This window comes from Panthera pardus, unplaced genomic scaffold (genome assembly GCF_024362965.1).
Source record: "Panthera pardus isolate Hobbes unplaced genomic scaffold, ASM2436296v1 HiC_scaffold_10, whole genome shotgun sequence".
NCBI lineage: Eukaryota > Metazoa > Chordata > Mammalia > Carnivora > Felidae > Panthera > Panthera pardus.
The window spans coordinates 81,734,615-81,752,960 of record NW_026526655.1 but is presented as its reverse complement, the minus strand read 5'-3'; the positions used below and the strand labels follow the sequence as shown (position 1 = coordinate 81,752,960).

Sequence of the window (18,346 nt, the reverse complement as noted above, 5' to 3'; positions counted from 1 at the left end):
AGGCACAAAGGCTTTAGTGCTTGGCTGCTATACATGCAAGAGCCCTTTCAGCTCCATAAGACAATTTAAAATAGAGTGTCTGCAACCTATGCTTCCCTTCTAAGAGAGGTGTACCCAGCCTTGGACAGCTCTTAGCTAGTGGCAGGTTACATTTCCTTCTGGAACCCCAACGCAGAAACCCACTCCAGATTGTATTGTCTCAGCACCCACAAGCCAGCAATCTATTCTGTTATTTTTGTGCATTTTTACTGTTATTTGTGTGCATTTTTAGTATCCCTTGAGGTAGTAGCCAGCCACTCTGAGTGGCTTATATACTAATGTAACAGTTACAGTTTGTTTTGTCTCTGATAAAGTTATATAGTGTTTCTGTAAGCCTGTTATTTTTGATGTATAATTTTACATAGAGGATTTTTTTTTTTTTAGGAACTCATGTTATAGCAGAATTGTCTATACTTTTTCATAATATTAATCAAATTATAGTGGTCCATTCTGCATATTAGTGACTAGTTCTTTCAGATTTTTGTCAGTTCATAAAAAGAAGTAGGTGACTGCAAGGGCCTAGAAGTAAGGGCCAAATTCAGACCTCAGCTTTTCAGAGCTAGACAGTCCTTAGGATGATTTCATTTTTTAAACAACAACAGATTTCTTGCTGTTAGTTCACATTCCTAAGAGTATTTCAGGGAGTATCTCCTAGTAACTTGCCATATTGATTGTTTTCTTTGTTCATGGGTGATGAGCCTGAGAGATAGCCAAGAGAGAAGAAACCATACTCCAAAGAGTGAAATTGTGAAAACTACTTCCCTAGTAAATCTTTGCTTATCTTTCATACCCCAGTGTTTCAGAAGCAATTCGTTCTTCTTTACTAATCTAGACCATGGTTAGCAAGTTTTTTTTTTTTTTGTGAAGGGCTAGATCGTAAACGTTTTGGGCTTTGGGTACCACATATGTCTCTACCACATATTTTACTTCTTTTTTTCTTCTCTTTAAAACAGTTTGTTTTAATTACTCTATAGAAATGTGAAAATCTTTTTACATATTCACAGCCTTACCAAAAACAAACTGCTGGCCAGATTTCATTGTAGGCCATAGTTCACCATTCCTTGATTTAACTATTTTTAACTAAAATACTAATTAAAATCCACTGGTAACTCACCTAAAATCATTTTTTTTTCTCCTTTGATAGGTGAAACATATAGGAGAAGTCGTCATTTGTGACATAACTGTCAGTCATTTAACAAGCTCCCACCCCTGGATGTTTGTTATTTCTTTTTTGCTTTAAGTTAAAATTTCCCATGTCCAGACTTAAAGAATAATAGAAAAAAATTACTTCCAAGTATAACCATGACTAGATACAAGGTTAAACTGTGGGTTAATTTGAAAAGTTTTTCAGATTCTATCAAAGTATTTGTGACTTTAATACATTGGGTACAAATCAGTCTTAAGGAAATAAGCCAGAGAAATAGATGTAGCAGCTCTTCTTATATGGGAAGTCTTAGTCTTCAGAGAAATAGAAAAAAGTACCTTTTTTGCAATAATCTACTGTTTTCAGTTATTCATAGTTGGGCCTGCTTTAAAGAATTTAAACTAAAAGCCCTATAGTTTCTATATACCTGATTATTAAGGGCATTGATACTAAAAAGACCTACCTATAAAGTTGTACTTTAGTATCACTTCTGCTAAATCACAGGATAGTCTTGATCTATCTATAAATGGAGTTGAGTAATAGTAACAGCCTACCTTTATTGAGCACTGTTCCTCTGTACTGGGCCCTATGATATGCACAAATTATTTTATTTAATCCTGACAAGAATCTTATGAGATAGATGCATTTATTGACCTTGTTTTACTGATACTAATGTGTTTTCCATGTCTGTAGTTTTATCATTTCAAGAATGTTATATAAATGGAATCTATAGGGGCACCTGGGTGGCTCAGTCGGTTAAGCGACCGATTTCGGCTCAGGTCACGATCTCGCGGTCCGTGAGTTCGAGCCCCACGTCGGGCTCTGTGCTAACAGCTCAGAGCCTGGAGCCTGTTTCATATTCTGTGTCTCCCTCTCTCTCTGCCCCTCCCCTGTTCATGCTCTGTCTCTCTCTGTCTCAAAAATAAATAAACGCAAATAAATAAATAAATAAATAAATAAATAAATAAATAAATGGAATCTATAGTACTTACCCTTTGGAATTGGCTTTTTTTTTTTTTTCCATTCAACATAATTCCCTTGAGATTAATCCAAGTGTTGCATGTATCCTTAGTTTGATCCTATGTATTGCTGAATATAATTCCAACATGTGGATGTTCCACAGTTTGTTTAACCCTTCTGTTGAAGGACATTTGGATTGTTGTTTCCAATTTTTGGCTATTATGAATAAAGATGCTTATGAACATTCATGTGCATGTTTTGTGTCAACATAAGTTTTCATTTTATAAATACAATTTTGTGTAAATATATCTATTTCTCTGTTCTATTGAACATTTAGGGTTTTTTTTTTTTTTTCTAATGTTTTGCTCTTGTGAGTAATGTAGCAGTGAACAGCCTTGTACTTGTTTTGTCCACATTTGTGAGTACATCTGTGGGATATAGACCTGTAAAGTGGAATTGCTGGGTCTTTTAGAATGTGCATGTTTAACTTTATTAGATATTGCAAAATCGCTCTCCAAACTGGTTATACTAGTCTGTATTTTTACGAGAAGTGTAAAGAGTTCTTGTTTTTCATAATTTTACCAGCACTTGTTATTGTTAAGCTTTATAATTTTTCCCAGTCTGATGGATATGAAATGGTATTTGCTGATTTAAATTTGCCTTTTCCCAATTATAGTGACGTTAAGCATTTTGCTATGTAAATTACCTCTTCATATCTTTGGGACCATTTACTGATTCTTTTTTAGAGATTCTTTATATATTTTAGGTATTTATCTTTTATTTATTTATTTTTTTAATGTTTGTGTATTTTTGAGAGAAAGAGAGAGAAACCGGGAGAGAAATGGTATGTGAGTGGGGAAGAGGCTGAGAGAGAGGGAGACAGAATCTGAAGCAGGTTCCGGGCTCTGAGCTGTCAGCACAGAGCCTGACGCAAGGCTCAAAGTCATGAACCGTGAGATCATGACCTGAGCCGAAGTTGGACATTTAACCTGAGATGCCCCTAGATATTTATATTTTAAGAAGCTTTTATTATAGAAAAGTTACATCTTCAAAAGTAGAAAGAGTAGGGGCATCTGGGTGGCTCATTCAGTGACTCTTGGATCTGCTCAGGTCATGATCTCACGGTTCGTGAGTTAAGTCCCACATCAGGCTCTGCACTATCAGTGCAGAGCCTGTTTGGGATTCTCTCTCTCTCTGCCCCTCCTCCACTCACAGGCAGTTCGTTCGTTCTCTCTCTCTCTCTCTCTCTCTCTCAAAATAAATAAACTTTAAAAAGATGAATAAGTAGAAAAAGTCATACATTGAACTGCCTTGAACTCATCACTCAACATTGTAATATTGTTCTTCTACGACCATTTTTCCCCCACCCCATGATTTTATATAGCCAATCCAATGTCATTTCATCTGGGAATTTAAAAATATAAACATAATACCATTCTCACACCACTCCTTACAAGAAAAACAGCATTTTCTTAATATAATTGGAAATTGAGCATTTATCTTGCCTTTTTCTAATGAACTGTATCTCAGGCTCCCTAAGTGGTTGAAGCGGGGATGTTTCTCTGTATAGAAGTATTCCAGCTAAAGCAAAACAAGAAGGAAGGATAGAGTGTCACTGTTTTGCAACCCCTGAGGAGTTAATGGATCAAGGCAGTGATCATTAATGGTTGCCACTGTCACAGAAGGAGAGACGTTACAATTAGACTGATGTAGTATAATGGTGATATAATACACTAAATGCTTTGTTAATACATTATTCACTTAAAGACATGTGAATTATATGGTATATAGATGATATCCTGACAAAGGTGTTGAAAGAAAAAGAAGTAAACACAGGACTCACTGGCCCAGATCTCTAATCACTATTCCCTTTTCAAGTGGGCACAAGTCTTTTGTGAATTGATCTGAGTTCACAAATAAATTGACAGATTATATAAATGGAGGGAAACAGAATGTCTAGATTTATTTTCAAAAGGCAGAACACACTCACTTGTGAGAACTTTTCTGATGATGCTATTTCAGTGTGATTGGCCAAACTGAAAACTGTGTCTCTTCATCCTCTCCCTGTGAATCTAGATCAGAGTTTCTTACCTTCTTGCTAACCTGACTCATTGCATCCTGATTTCCTGGGTCCCCCCGCCGCCACACCTCCTTTTGTAATTTCCATCACCCTGAAAAGAAAGCTCATGCCCATTGAGAGTCACTTCCTTTTCCCACCCCCAGCCTTACGCAAACACTAATCTTTTTCTCTATATGTCTTTTTTGAACATTTCACATAAATAAAATTATACAATATGGAAAAAAAAAAAAAAAAAAAGCAAAAATAGACTGTAGTTGGGTTGCAGAGGCACCAAAATGAGCATCTCCCTCTACAGTCAGAGTCATTTAGGAAAAACGGTCTTTGGCACAGGCCCCATGCTCATAAATATTTTGGGATAAAGCAGTTCCCAGGCCCTGGCATGGGCTTCCACAGCAGAACAGCTTGTCCATAGTACTTGCAGGTACAAGGAGAGGCCCGAGTCAGACCCGTGGCCAGTCTTTGCTTGCCACCAGAAGCTCAAACAATGAAGAAAATCACATTCCAGGTCTCCTCTCCACTGTGTTGCCTCTGGAATGCCACCTCCTTCCCCCCATCCTGGAAGGAGTCACTTTACACTGAAGTCCAGGGACGGATGGGGCACCATTCACCACCCTTGACCCCTCACGATGCCTCCAGCCTATATGGACTCCACTGCACGTACAACCCTATCCAAGTGCTGGTAGCTGAGGATGGGGTTTGGGGGTGGGGTCTCATTCTCTAGATCCTAAAAACAAAAGGAGAGAACCAAAAATTCTGAACTTCCTAATGGAGGTTTGTTTCTTAGTACCTTCTAAAAGTGACTGTGAGGATGTTTATTGTTACTAGAGTCATTATGGATCATGAACTTACATATATTTTTATTAGGATTTAATTCATTGCATTATTATCCTTATTGATACTCATATTCATCCATTTCTGGCCTGTAGGAAAAAACATTCAGGTTAGCTTTTAAGTCCTTTTGACATGGCTGTACCGTACCCAAAAGCAAGAAAACTAAGATGTTATAGGCTCACCTTTTGTATTTCCTGGCTCAGATCTGAAAGCATCCATTTCTCCAGGGAGTTTATGTTCTTTTCAGTGGCATATTCTGGTTGGAGACTACAATCTGGACACTAGGGATGTTCACTGCTACTGGGTTGGCCAGCTTCTCTAAGACTTTTTAGTGGACCTCACAGGGAAATACGTACTTTTACAATTTGAAAGGTAAAATACATATCAGTTTTTTACTAATATTTCTTACTTAAATCAAGACTACAGGGTTTTAATTTTACAAACTTAAAACCTTCACATCTATCAGTTCTCAAGGGTGGCCACATAATTACCTTGTTTTATCCCACCTTGCACCACAATAGTCTCAGAATAATAATGCCAACACGTGTACCAATAATATAATTATCAAAAACAGTTTGAAGTTTTTTTGGTTTGTAGGTTGGTTCATTTTTGCTTTTGGTCTTAAGAGTATTTCCCACTAGAAATTTCATTTTACTATATTTTAAAGATACTTGTAATAGAACCCAAATGACAGACAGTTGGCTTTGTTTGTTCCATTTAATTTTGTTCTTAAGGATTTTGTTCCAAGATTTTATTTTGTTTCATATTATGTAAAACTGGTTCTAAAAGTCATATCTAGTAGCAGTCTCTTACTCGACACATCCCCAAAGGCAAGGGAATTAAAAGCAAAAATGAATTACTGGGACCTTGTGAAGATAAAAAGCTTCTGCACAGCAAAGGAAACAACCAACAAAACTAAAAGGCAACCAACGGAATGGGAAAAGATATTTGCAAATGACATATCGGACAAAGGGCTAGTATCCAAAATCTATAAAGAGCTCACCAAACTCCACACCCGAAAAACAAATAACCCAGTGAAGAAATGGGCAGAAAACATGAATAGACACTTCTCTAAAGAAGACATCCAGATGGCCAACAGGCACATGAAAAGATGCTCAACGTCGCTCCTCATCAGGGAAATACAAATCAAAACCACACTCAGATATCACCTCACGCCAGTCAGAGTGGCCAAAATGAACAAATCAGGAGACTATAGATGCTGGAGAGGATGTGGAGAAACGGGAACCCTCTTGCACTGTTGGTGGGAATGCAAATTGGTGCAGCCGCTCTGGAAAACAGTGTGGAGGTTCCTCAGAAAATTAAAAATAGACTACCCTATGACCCAGCAATAGCACTGCTAGGAATTTACCCAAAGGGTACAGGGGTACTGATGCATAGGGGCACTTGTACCCCAATGTTTATAGCAGCACTCTCAACAATAGCCAAATTATGGAAAGAGCCTAAATGTCCATCAGCTGATGAATGGATAAAGAAATTGTGGTTTATACACACAATGGAGTACAATGTGTATATAATGGAGTACACACAGGGCAATGAGAAAGAACGAAATATGGCCCTTTGTAGCCACGTGGATGGAACTGGAGAGTGTGATGCTAAGTGAAATAAGCCATACAGAGAAAGACAGATGCCATATGTTTTCACTCTTACGTGGATCCCGAGAAACTTAACAGAAACCCATGGGGGAGGGGAAGGAAAAAAAAAAAAAAGAGGTTAGAGTGGGAGAGAGCCAAAGCATAAGAGACTCTTCAAAACTGAGAACAAACTGAGGGTTGATGGGTGGGAGGGAGAGGAGGGTAGGTGATGGGCATTGAAGAGGGCATCTTTTGGAATGAGCACTGGGTGTTGTATGGAAACCATTTTGACAATAAATTTCATATATTGAGAAAAAAATTAAAAAAAAATAAAGATAAAAGTCATATCTATAAACGAAGCTATATTCAAAGAAGTCTAGTTGCTATCCATTTTCTGCCTCCCCTGCCCCAATTTCATTTTTTTCCTTTCATAGTCAATGCTTTCTTAAAATCCTATGGTTTGAGATATTAATCTTTTATTCAGTGACTGGTAAGCAGACCCATGGAAGGAAAAAAGGCTAAGAAACAAACATATCCACCTACAGATATGTGGAAATTTGATGTGTGATCAGAGAGACATTCCAAGTCAGTGGGGAAAGGATGAAAAATTTTTATTATTTTTAAGGGAGAGAGTGTGAGCAGGGGAGGGGCAGAAGAGAAGGGGGACAGTGATCCAAAGTGGGCTCTGCACTGACAGCAGCGAGCCCAGTGTGGGACTTGAACTCAAGAAGCAAACCATGAGATCATGACCTGAACTGAAGTTTGACATTCAACTGACTGAGCCACCCAGGCACCCCAAGAATGAAAATATTTGATAAGTAGTGCTGGGACAATGGTTATCCATATGGAAGAACAACCAAATAAAGACTAAATATGAAACACAAAATATTAACATTTAAAAAAAAAAAAGGATAACCTTATGACTTAAAGAATTCTTAAGGCAAAGAGAGAAACCATAAGGGAAAGGTTAATAAATTGTACTCTATTAAAACTTAAAATTTCTGTACAAGCAAAGAATTGTAAGAACAACCCACAGACTAGGGGCACATATAAATGCACTCCTTTCAGGCAAGTTGTGATAAAGGGAAAGTAGCATGTACTTCTGAATCCAACATACTTGGGTTCAAATTCTGTGTGACAAGGTGCAAACTAACTGAAACACCTCTAAAATCTCAATTTTATTTTGCAGTGAAGATACAATACCATCCTCTCCCAGGTTTTGTGAACATTAGAGAAAATGTATGTGAAGCATTCATTTGAGGATAATAGGAATTGCATCAGGGGTAACCATTGTTACAAGTAATTGTAATTCACAGTACTTACAAGCAACAACTGAATTAGGGTTTTATTAAGCTACTGAATACTAACTGGAAATGTTTAGGACTACAAACAAATCAAAGGAAAAATAAAGTTCTGCTTGAAACCTAAAATCTCAAAATAAGTTGTACTAACCCTCGGGGAAACATTTTTTACCAAGGATTAAGTGTATTAAACAGATACTTTTTATTATAAGGTTAGCAATTACGATTCAGATTAACTAAAGCAAAAAGGGAATTAGTGTAAGGATTCTTAAAGAAATTTTTAATGTTTATTTATTTTGAGAGAGAGAATGAGATTGCGAGTTGAGGAGGAACAGAGAGGGAGGAAGAGAGAGAATCCCAAGCAGGCTCTGCACTGTCAGAGCTGAACCCTATGCAGGGCTCAAACTCAAAAACCGTGAGATCATGACCTGAGCTGAAATCAAGAGTCGGACACTTAACCTACTGAGCCACCCAGGTGCCTTTTGTAAGGATTCTTAATGCTTATAAACTAGAACTGGAATTCTTTTGCTTTTTTCCTTCTCATTTCTGTTACCTCACAGCTTTGGTCTTCCTTGGCCCATATTATAAATGGTACCTTTTCACTTGTTCCCATCATTAACACACATGTTGCCTCTGGGGTGGGGGGGTTGGTTTGGGTTTTTAGGTCTTTTAAATCACATGTTTTTATCAGGTTAATACGCTTATCAATAGGCTTAGTTGAGATTTTCTTCCCCTAATAAGGGCAGTCTTTATCCCATTCTGAGAGATAACTGCTTTTTTTTTAAATGTATGTCCACCTCTTTTTTTATTATTTTTATTATTTTTAACATTTTATTTTTTTGAGAGACAGAGAGACCGAGCCTGAGGAGGGGAGGGGCAGAGAGAGAGGGAGACACAGAATCCAAAGCAGGCTCCAGGCTCTGAGCTGTTAGCACAGAGCCCAATGCAGGGCTCGAACCCATGCATGCAAGATCATGACTTGAGCTGAAGTTAGATGTTCAACTGACTGAGCCACCCAGGCACCCTGAGATAGCTACTTTTTAGAAAAATATATTCTCTCCTCTATTTAAAATGTTCTTCTTTTTACTTATCTACTCGACACACTTTCCCTGCCCCCCCCCCCTTTTTTTTGGCTATAATTACATTATTAAATCAGTATTCAGTGTATACAGTATTCTGCAAATATTAGCAACTGAAACAAGTACTTAATGATTACATTTCCTTTCTTGCTTAGGTTTTTATTTTCAAAGGAGACAACTTCCTTATCTGTTTCTGTTTCTTTTTCTATGTGCCTTTCATTAATTCAATGCAAGTTCTCCCATAGAAGTATGACTCTTTTAATATGTTCAAACAGTCAAATAATCTGTTAATTTTATTTCTTTCATGGACATTTTTTCCTGGAACCACTAATTTTGCTGCTTTATTCTAGACTGGTTGCTCTTAGGCTTACTACATGGTTGTCATCTGTCAACATCATCTTGGGAATTTCTTCGCTTCTCTCATGTGTTTGCTTCGCTCTTTCCTGGATTCCAGACTTCTCTTATGTTTAGATATACTCCATTCTAATGGAGCACACTTTCCAGTGGCTTTCTGAGAAAGGGTGTTTGGAAGGTGCATTTTTTTGGGTTCTTGCATGTCTGATAATATTTTTATTGTAGCCTCATACTTGATTGATAGTTTGGCTGGATAGAGGGTTTTAGGTTGTTTTGACTCTTGAACACTTAGGAATTTTGAACACTGTTGTCTTTAACATCTAGCGTTGTTGAGAATGCTGATGTTATTTATTTTTGCTATTATACTTTAAAATTTTAATTTTCTGTTCTCTAACTGTTCCTTTTATATAGTATCCTGTTTCTCTTCTACTTTCATGGATGCAGTAATATCTCTGTGAGGGTTATTTTTTTCTTTCTCTTCATTCTCATTGTTTTCTCTGAGTTTCTTTTTTTCATTATATTTGTTTTGCTGTCTTTTCTCAAATATCTGCATTACTTGACTGTCCCAGTTATATTGGAATAAGATCATTTATGTGGTGGCTAACTTTTTTTTTTTTTTTGGCTTTTTGTTTTTCTTTTATTTTTTTTAATTTTTTAAATATTTATTTACTTTTGAGAGAGAGACAGAATGCAAGTGGGTTAGGGGCAGAGAGAGAGAGGGAGACACAGATCTGAAGCAGGATCCAGGCTCTGAGCTGTCAGCACAGAGCATGACACGGGGCTAGAACTCACAAGCCATGAGATCATGACCTGAGCTGAAGTCGGCCAATGAAGCCACCCAGGCACTCCTGTTTTGTTTTTCTTTTAAAGCGAGAGAGTGTGTGACCAGGGAAGAGGGGCGGGGTGGGGGGAGAGAATCCAAAGCAGGCTCCATGCTCAGCAGAGTCCAACATGAGCCTCGATCCCACGACCCTGGGATCATGACCTGAGCCAAAATCAAGAGTGGGACACTCAATCAACTAAGCCACCCAGGCGCCCCTGTTTTTGTTTTTATAGCTGAGTTGGGAGGTGGGGATGGCAAGGTGAGATGGCAGTGGATGGCAGTGCTGGCAGATTTCATGATTCAACACATAGCCTGTTGCTTACCCTTTCTCATTTGGTATGGAGGCTTTTACTTTCCCTCGGTATATGCCTGGTGCTCCAGAGCCCACAGGCTCTCTGGATCGGCCTTTGCAGATTAATCTGCCAGGCTTCTACCATTTGGGAGAAAAACTATTTGGTTAGCTACACTGGACAAGAGAAGGATCTAATTCTCCATATAAAGATTTTTAACTAATTTTCCTATTTTCAGAAGTGTTTTACCCCTTCTTTCAGAGAGTAACCATTGATCTCAACTCTTAATAAGTCTTTAGATGGATAGGGGGAGTTTTCCTGCTTCAAGTTGTTTTCTCTCTACCTGCCTCCCCCACTGCCCTGCCCTGACTATTTTATATCTCAGTGTTCTCTTGTCTGCTAAGCTGTAGCTTTTGTAAGTCTGAAAATTTGATTGATAATTCTTACCTCCTTGTTCTCATCACCTCTGAAGATAAATGCCATTGGAAGAAAAAAACCAAACAAACATTGCTCTACTTTTATTTTGGAATTTTTGGACACGTATTTGTGTTCGTTCTGCCTTATTTAACCAGAAGCAGTCTTTGTGTTCACATTTCTGTTACAAAAGCTTTAAACCCTGTTCTATTTCATAGGTCACTGGTTACCAATGGGTTAGGTGTTTAGGGTCAGTTACTCTAACCCTGTGGAATGGAATGTCACACGGTATCAAACATGGCATAGGAGGGTTCACAGACAGATACCGTGATTAATATCTATAAATAACAAGGATAGGTTTATGTGAAGAGTTCTAAATTCACAGAATTAAGATAGGGAAATTATCCATGTTTGTTTTACTATGTTTTTACAAGGCTGGGAATTTAAAGTGCTCTCATTTAACTTATATTCAGTGTGTTAGAGAGTACTTACACCACATGTGCTATTGCATCGTAGTTATGCAAATAACCAGAGAGAATAGGGTGAGTGGAATAAACTGAACAGAGAATATGTATGATCTTAGAGGCTGTATGATGGAGACTGCAGTATAGAAGACAGAATGTTCTGAAGTCAAAACAAACATTGCCGGGGCACCTGGGTGGCTCAGTCGGTTAAGCGTCCAACTTCAGCTCAGGTCATGATCTCATGGTTCATGAGTTCAAGCCTCGCGTCGGGCTCTGTGCTGACAGCTCGGAGCCTGGAGCCTGCTTTGGATTCTGTGTCTCCCTCTCTCTCTGCCCCTCCCCTGCTCATGCTCTGTCTCTCTCTGTCTCAAAAATAAATAAAACATTAAAAAAAAAATTAAAAAAAAACAAAAACAAAAACATTGCCACTTATAAATTGTTGAGCGTAGCCTGCAAATTTTGCTTAGGAGGACAAAAAACAACATTCTTTTTTCTTTTATACTTTGGAACCAATTGAGAAACAGACACGGATACTAATAAAAATGGTGTTGGAAGACAAGACATAGATACGTGACCTCAGTGGACTTTCTCATATTTAACCCCTGAATTAGACAAGCTTACCCACCATTGTTTGGGCACTGGTTGGAGACAAAGCAGGCCTCCGCATAGGGAGAATTGGCCCCTATGCTTACCATGTAGTAGGGGGCTGACTAGAATGCCCCTCTTCAAGAGAAGGAAGAAGCACAAGAGATTATGCTCTCAAAGATATTGAACTGATTAGGTCCTCCTTGCAAATTCATCTAAGTCACGCCTTCCTTGGCTGAGGAGAAAGTACAGGGGTAGGGAGAAGCTGAAAGTATTTTTCCTGTACTTTTCCCTCCTGAAGATTTGAGTGGAAATGTGGGGAGCACATATTTCCCCTTAACACAAAATATATAATAGACATAATATTATGTAGTAGTAATATTCATATTCATAATAGTATCATGAAGTAATGGGCAGTAGCTAGCCCATCATTATGTGCCGCATTGAATTGCATGCCACTCGTTTTGTACCATGGTCGGTAAAGTCTTTTAATCTGAAAACTTCTTGCCATTTATTTATTAGCTCTGAGAAATTTTCTTGTATTACTACTTCTGGATTCTTCATATTTTCATTGCACTATATAACTATGCCTGTCAGATACTTGCATGTGAATATATCCAAGTAAAAGGTAATCTAAGGGACTTTGAAAGGTACCTTTAACCAGAAGTAATTTTTGAGAGAGAGAGAGAGAGAGAGAGAGAGAGAATGAGAATGAGAATGAATCCCAAGCAAGCTCTGTGCTGACAGTGCAGCAGAGCCCAATGTGGGGCTCGATCCCATGCACTGTGAGCTCATGACCTGAGCTGAAATCAAGATGCTTAATGGACTAAGCCACCCAGGCGCACCTCTCCTTACCCTTTTAAAAACGTATCTTTGGGGCACCTGGGTGGCTCATCAGTTGGGCATCTGACTTTGGTTCAGGTCATGATCTCATGGTTGGTGAGTTCAAGCCCCATGTTGGGCTCTGTGCTGAAAGCTCTGCTTCGGATTCTCTCTCTCTCTCTCTCTCTCCTCTCTCTCTCCTCTCTCTCTCCTCTCTCTCTCCTCTCTCTCTCCTCTCTCTCTCCTCTCTCTCTCCTCTCTCTCTCCTCTCTTCTCTCTTCTCTTCTCTTCTCTTCTCTTCTCTTCTCTTCTCTTCTCTCTCTCTCTCTCTTTCTCTCTGCCCCTCCCCTGCTCCCGCTCTCTCTCTCTCTCTCAAAAATAAATATGTAACAATTTAAAAAATAAATAAAAACGTATCTTTGTGCACTATATAAAAATAATCTGTGCACTTAAAAGAGTATATATGTATACATATATATTCTATTTATATTTTTTAAAAATAAGTGCACATGTACACTGTTTTGTACCTTAGCTTTTCTCACTTTTTGTTAAGATAGGTGTCTTTCCCTATCAGTATACATACATCATTATCATTCATTTTTAGGGCTTCAGTCTATTCCATGTATGTACAAACCATTATATACAGTATTTCTGTATTCCCACATACATTGCTTGTTTTTGTATTTTTTACTTCTTACAGTGTCACATCTAATATTCTTGTATGTGTATATTTGTCTGTTTGTATATTTATACGATAAATTCCTAGAAATAGAATTGCCAAGTCCAGGAGTAGGTGTCTTTAATTGAACTAAATACCAGTTTTAATTTCCTCCTCATGGTGTTTGAGATTTCCTTCCCCCATTCATTCCAAAATAGCATACCATCAAGTTTTAGATCTTTGTCTGTCTGATAAGTGAAATATATCTTGTTGCTGTGTTTGCATTTATTTAATTCACTTTATGGCTTCTGAGCTTATACCTACCCAAACATTTTTCCCCTTGCATTTTCTTCTAGCATTTTTCGCATTTTATTTTTTACTATAAAATTTTGTTAAATACATCATTTCTTGGTATTAGGAATGAGGTAGAATTCTAACTTAAGTTTTAAAAGGTAACTAGTATGTATAATCCCTTTTTATTAATAATCTCCTTTATCCTCAGTGATTTGAAATACCATTCTTATGATACATACACTTTGCACTTGAGTTTATTTCTAGATTCTTAATTTTCTTAGATAGCTTCTCATTATATTACCAAACTACCATGTTGATAAATATATAACATCTTTTTTTAATAATTGCTACTATTTTGGCATATATTTCATGATGTTCTATTTTTGATTTTTTAAATCTTAATTCCAGTATAGTTAACATATAGTGCTTTATTAGTTTAAGGTGTACAATATAGTGACTCACCAATTCCATATATTACTCAGTGCTCATCCAAATAAGCGTACTATTAATCCCCTTCACCTCTTACACCCATCTCCCACCACCTCCCCTCTGGTAACCATCTGTTTTTCTCTATAGTTAAGGGTCTGTTTTTTGGTTTGTCTTTCTCTTTTCCCTTTTCCTTTGTTCATTTGTTTTTTTTCCTAAATTCTACATATGAGTGAAATCATATGGTATTTGTCTCTCTGACTGTCTTGTTGCAGTTAGCATTATACTGTCTAGCTCCATCCATGTTGTTGCAAATGACAAGATTTCAGTTCTTTTTATGGCTGAATAATATTCTGTTATATATATAGCACATCTTGTTTATCTCTTCATCTATCAATGGACACTTGGGCTGCTTCCATACTTGGCTGTTGTAAATAATGCTGCAATAAATGTAGGGGTATTTGAATTAGTGTTTTTGTACTGGGGGTAGATACCCAGTAGTGCAATTACTGGATCATAGGGTAGTTCTGTTTTTAACTTTTCGAGGAATCTCCATACTGTTTGCCACAGTGGCTCCACCAGTTTGCATTCCCACCAACAGTGCAAGAGAGTTCCTTTTTCTTCACATTCTTGCCAACACTTGTTGTTTCTTGGGTTTTTTATTTTAGCTACTCTGACAGATGTGTGGTGATCTCTCATGTGGTTTTGATTTGTATTTCCCTGATGATGACTGATGTTAAGCATCTTTTCATCTGTCTGTTGGACATTTGTATGTCTTCTTTGGAGAAACATCAGTTCATGTCTTCTGCCCATTTTTTAATTGGATTATTTGGTTTTTTGGTGTTAAGTTGTGTAAGTTCTTTATATATTTTGGATACTAAGTCTTTATTGAATATGTCACTTGCAGATATCTTCAGTAGGTTGTTGTGATCCTCTATTTTTAAAATTTAAGATTAATTTTAGTTACTGCTTTTACTGTTCTGTTAAACTTTAATTCACATCTATGAATTCAGATTTTATTTTTTCTTACACTGTGCTTCCAGTCTCCGAAACCAATTTTTTGTTTTTGTTTTTGTTTTTTTATTTGAGTATAGTTGACATACGATGTATGTTACATTAGTTTTGGGTGTACCCTGAAACCAATTTTTAGATGTCTGCTCATGAGCTTCTCTTTGGTCAATGCGTTGTGATTTAGTAGTATTCTGTGGTCAAATATAAACACACTGTAACTCCATAATTTCTCCTCAGTTTGAAGAATTTTTCTTTTCTTTTCTAGCCTTTAATCTAGACAACGAGCAACCAGATTATGATATGGATTCAGAAGATGAGACCTTATTAAATAGACTTAACAGAAAGATGGAAATTAAGCCTTTGCAATTTGAAATTATGATTGACAGACTTGAAAAAGCCAGTTCTAATCAGGTACTGTACCCTTGTAAAAATGTCTCCTGTCTTAAAGTTAATCCAGTTAGTAGCTTTATTTTACATTTTCTTTAGACCTGAGTATATTGCCTTTTAAATTTCCCTGACATCTTAGAATTTCTGTTTACAGTATTCCTTGAACTGAATAATTCAGCATAATTTCTTTGAATAGGAGTATGAATAGTACTATTCTGACTTCTTGTTTGGATATAAAAATAATACTAGCTGCAATAGTATTTAATACCTTCTCGATCCTTTTCATAGGACTGTATTTGCTTGGTTGGGTCTTTAAGGCAGATATCTTATACCAAATCTGGCTTAGTTAAGCTCAGATTTATTAAGGTACTCATTATCATTTTAGTTTTACGTATATATTACTTAAAATTTTAAGTGAAGAAAAAATTATTCGCAAAGAAATAATTTTTTTAGTGGGTCATTCTAAATATGGTATAGAGAATTTAAAAGGGTATGGTCTTTTTGGAAAGCAATTAGGCAGCATATGTCAGGAACCTTAAAATGCGTGTACCTTTTGATTTAGTAATCCTACCTCTAGGAGTCATTCTTAAAAAAAAATAACTGGTAAAAATGTCAGGTTTTTGAACAAGGATGTTCAGAATGACTTATGAGTTGTCTGTAGGGTAAAATATCACATAGCCATTAAAAATAATTATTTTGAATATTAACAGAAATTGCTCATTATATAATGTTAGATTTCAAAAAAGGATACAGAATTGTTTAAGTGCAAAACTCTGAGATTCATTTAAAGTGTTTACGTTTATATGTGCACATTGAATAAAAGATCAAGAAAATCCAGCAAAATACCACTATTGGTTCTATTTAAGTGATAGGATTATTGGTGATTATTATGTTCTTTATTCTGTTTCTATTTTCCAAATTTACTATAATGAGCATGTATAGATTGTTGTAATTAGATTTTAAAAATAAATTGTTTTAAAAAATAATTGCTTGGTGTATCTGTGTGGTGTATTAATATATTAATTGTTATTAATGTAGTAAGAAGTTAGAGATAAAAGTAAACATTTTATAGTAGACTGTTAACACTTTTCAGTAGTTTACCCATTACAAATTCATTATTTTCCTTTACCTCCCAACTAAAGTCCTTTAAATCCTTAAGGCATTACCAGCTATTCAGAACATTTTTCAAAACTTTTCCATTGTGAAATGCCTGCTGCATATTTAGCCTTTCTTCCAGTCTTTTCCCCCCATTTGGATGGAAAGTAATATTTGATGTGCAATCAAAAAAAAGTACATTGGAAACCGAATGTTGTAAAATTCAACTTAGTTGGTTTTTTGAAAGACCATCTTTTTTTATTGGAAATTTGTTTTAATTATCAAATTGAATATTGAAAATATTCTTATTAGTGCTCACAGTTTTTCTAAGATTTTGATTACTGGCATCAGGTATAGGTTCATTTTTCTTCTTTATATGCAAACTTCTAGCAATCTTAGGTTCAGTCTTTATTTTGGTATATCTGCTATTTTTCATGATTACTCAAAAATTACTCTTGGTGACTGAAGTTATATCCTCAGAAGCCTTCAATGCTCTGTTCTGTAATTTGCTTTCTTTCATTTCAGTCAGTAATTACTTAGTGCTTAGGTGAACAAGGGAGGTGACAGAAGTTCTGCCCTTGGGGAGTTTCTCATCTAAGTGGGGCAGGATAAACAAAACACACGTGAACAGTAATACACTTAACTGTCCACATACAATCAACACTATCCTTTTTTAGTTCTTTTTGTTCAGTGACAAGCTTCAAAGCCCTAAAATTGGGTAGGCTCAGAGCATAGTAGCACCTGCTTTTGGCAGTGTAGACAAAGGTAGAAGTTTGCCTTAGGGACAAGATAATGGTCCTGTTATTAGAACTAAGGATTAAAGATACCAAAGACTCTTCTCATTCCAGGTACCTGAACTATGGATTCACGGATTTCTTTATTTTTCCTTTTTGGCAGCTAACATAGTAGCAGATCTCAAGGCAAGGAATCAAGTTTGTGGTTAAAGCAATATTTATTAGGTTGACAGAAAAGACATAAAAGATAGACTGAGACAAAGCTTCTGCTCCCATCATTCTGTGGAGACTACTGCAATGAAGTCATTATTGAAAATTCCTGTTGCCAAATGCTGTGATTAATTTCAGTCCTCATTCATTTATTTTAATTGAGCTCTTTATTTCTTGAAACACCTCACCTTTGCTCTTTTGAATATACTTCATTCTCTTCTGATTTTTTAAATTATTTTCTTTGACCATTCCTTGTAATTGTCTTCTACTGAGTCCTTTTCATTAATTTCTGCAAACATCAGGGTTTCTTGAAATTCTGTTCTTGATATTCTTACCTTATGTATTTTGGGATAATATCACCTTAGCAAGCATTTTTCTGAGGGTAATAATACGTATATCTTTACCCTTGACTTCCTTCTCAAGCTCCAGGACTTTCTTTTTTCTCTTTTCATGTTGCCTGTTGGCTTCTCCACCTAGATAGTCCCCAGACCTCTCAAGTTTAGCTTTTCTGACTTACTCTCTTAACTCCACATGATCCTGTACTGTATTCCTCATCTCTCCAGTGACCCAAAACTCACAATGATGTGGGGTTTTTTTAATCCCTTCAGTCCCTAAATTTCTAATTCTCACTCTTCTTTTTCCACCTGTATATTGCTTGAATATTTCATCTTTAATTATCTCTTCTCTCAGTTCTTCAGTCTTTCTACCTTTGCCCAAAAATATGTCATGGGTCCCTATTTCCAAGAGAAGCCT

The 18,346-nt window shown here is 36.6% G+C and overlaps 1 protein-coding gene across 3 annotated transcripts in view; it reads left to right on the top strand.

The window, feature by feature from the left end:
* The window catches only part of EPC2 (enhancer of polycomb homolog 2), a 121,448-nt gene that overhangs the window by 66,630 nt on the left and 36,472 nt on the right, over window positions 1-18,346 (top strand). For all 3 annotated transcript variants that reach the window (XM_019455681.2, XM_019455670.2, XM_019455689.2), the window contains exon 3: window positions 15,433-15,578. In XM_019455681.2, coding sequence (XP_019311226.1) covers window positions 15,433-15,578 — 146 coding nt within the window. The remainder of the gene's footprint in view (window positions 1-15,432; window positions 15,579-18,346) is intronic.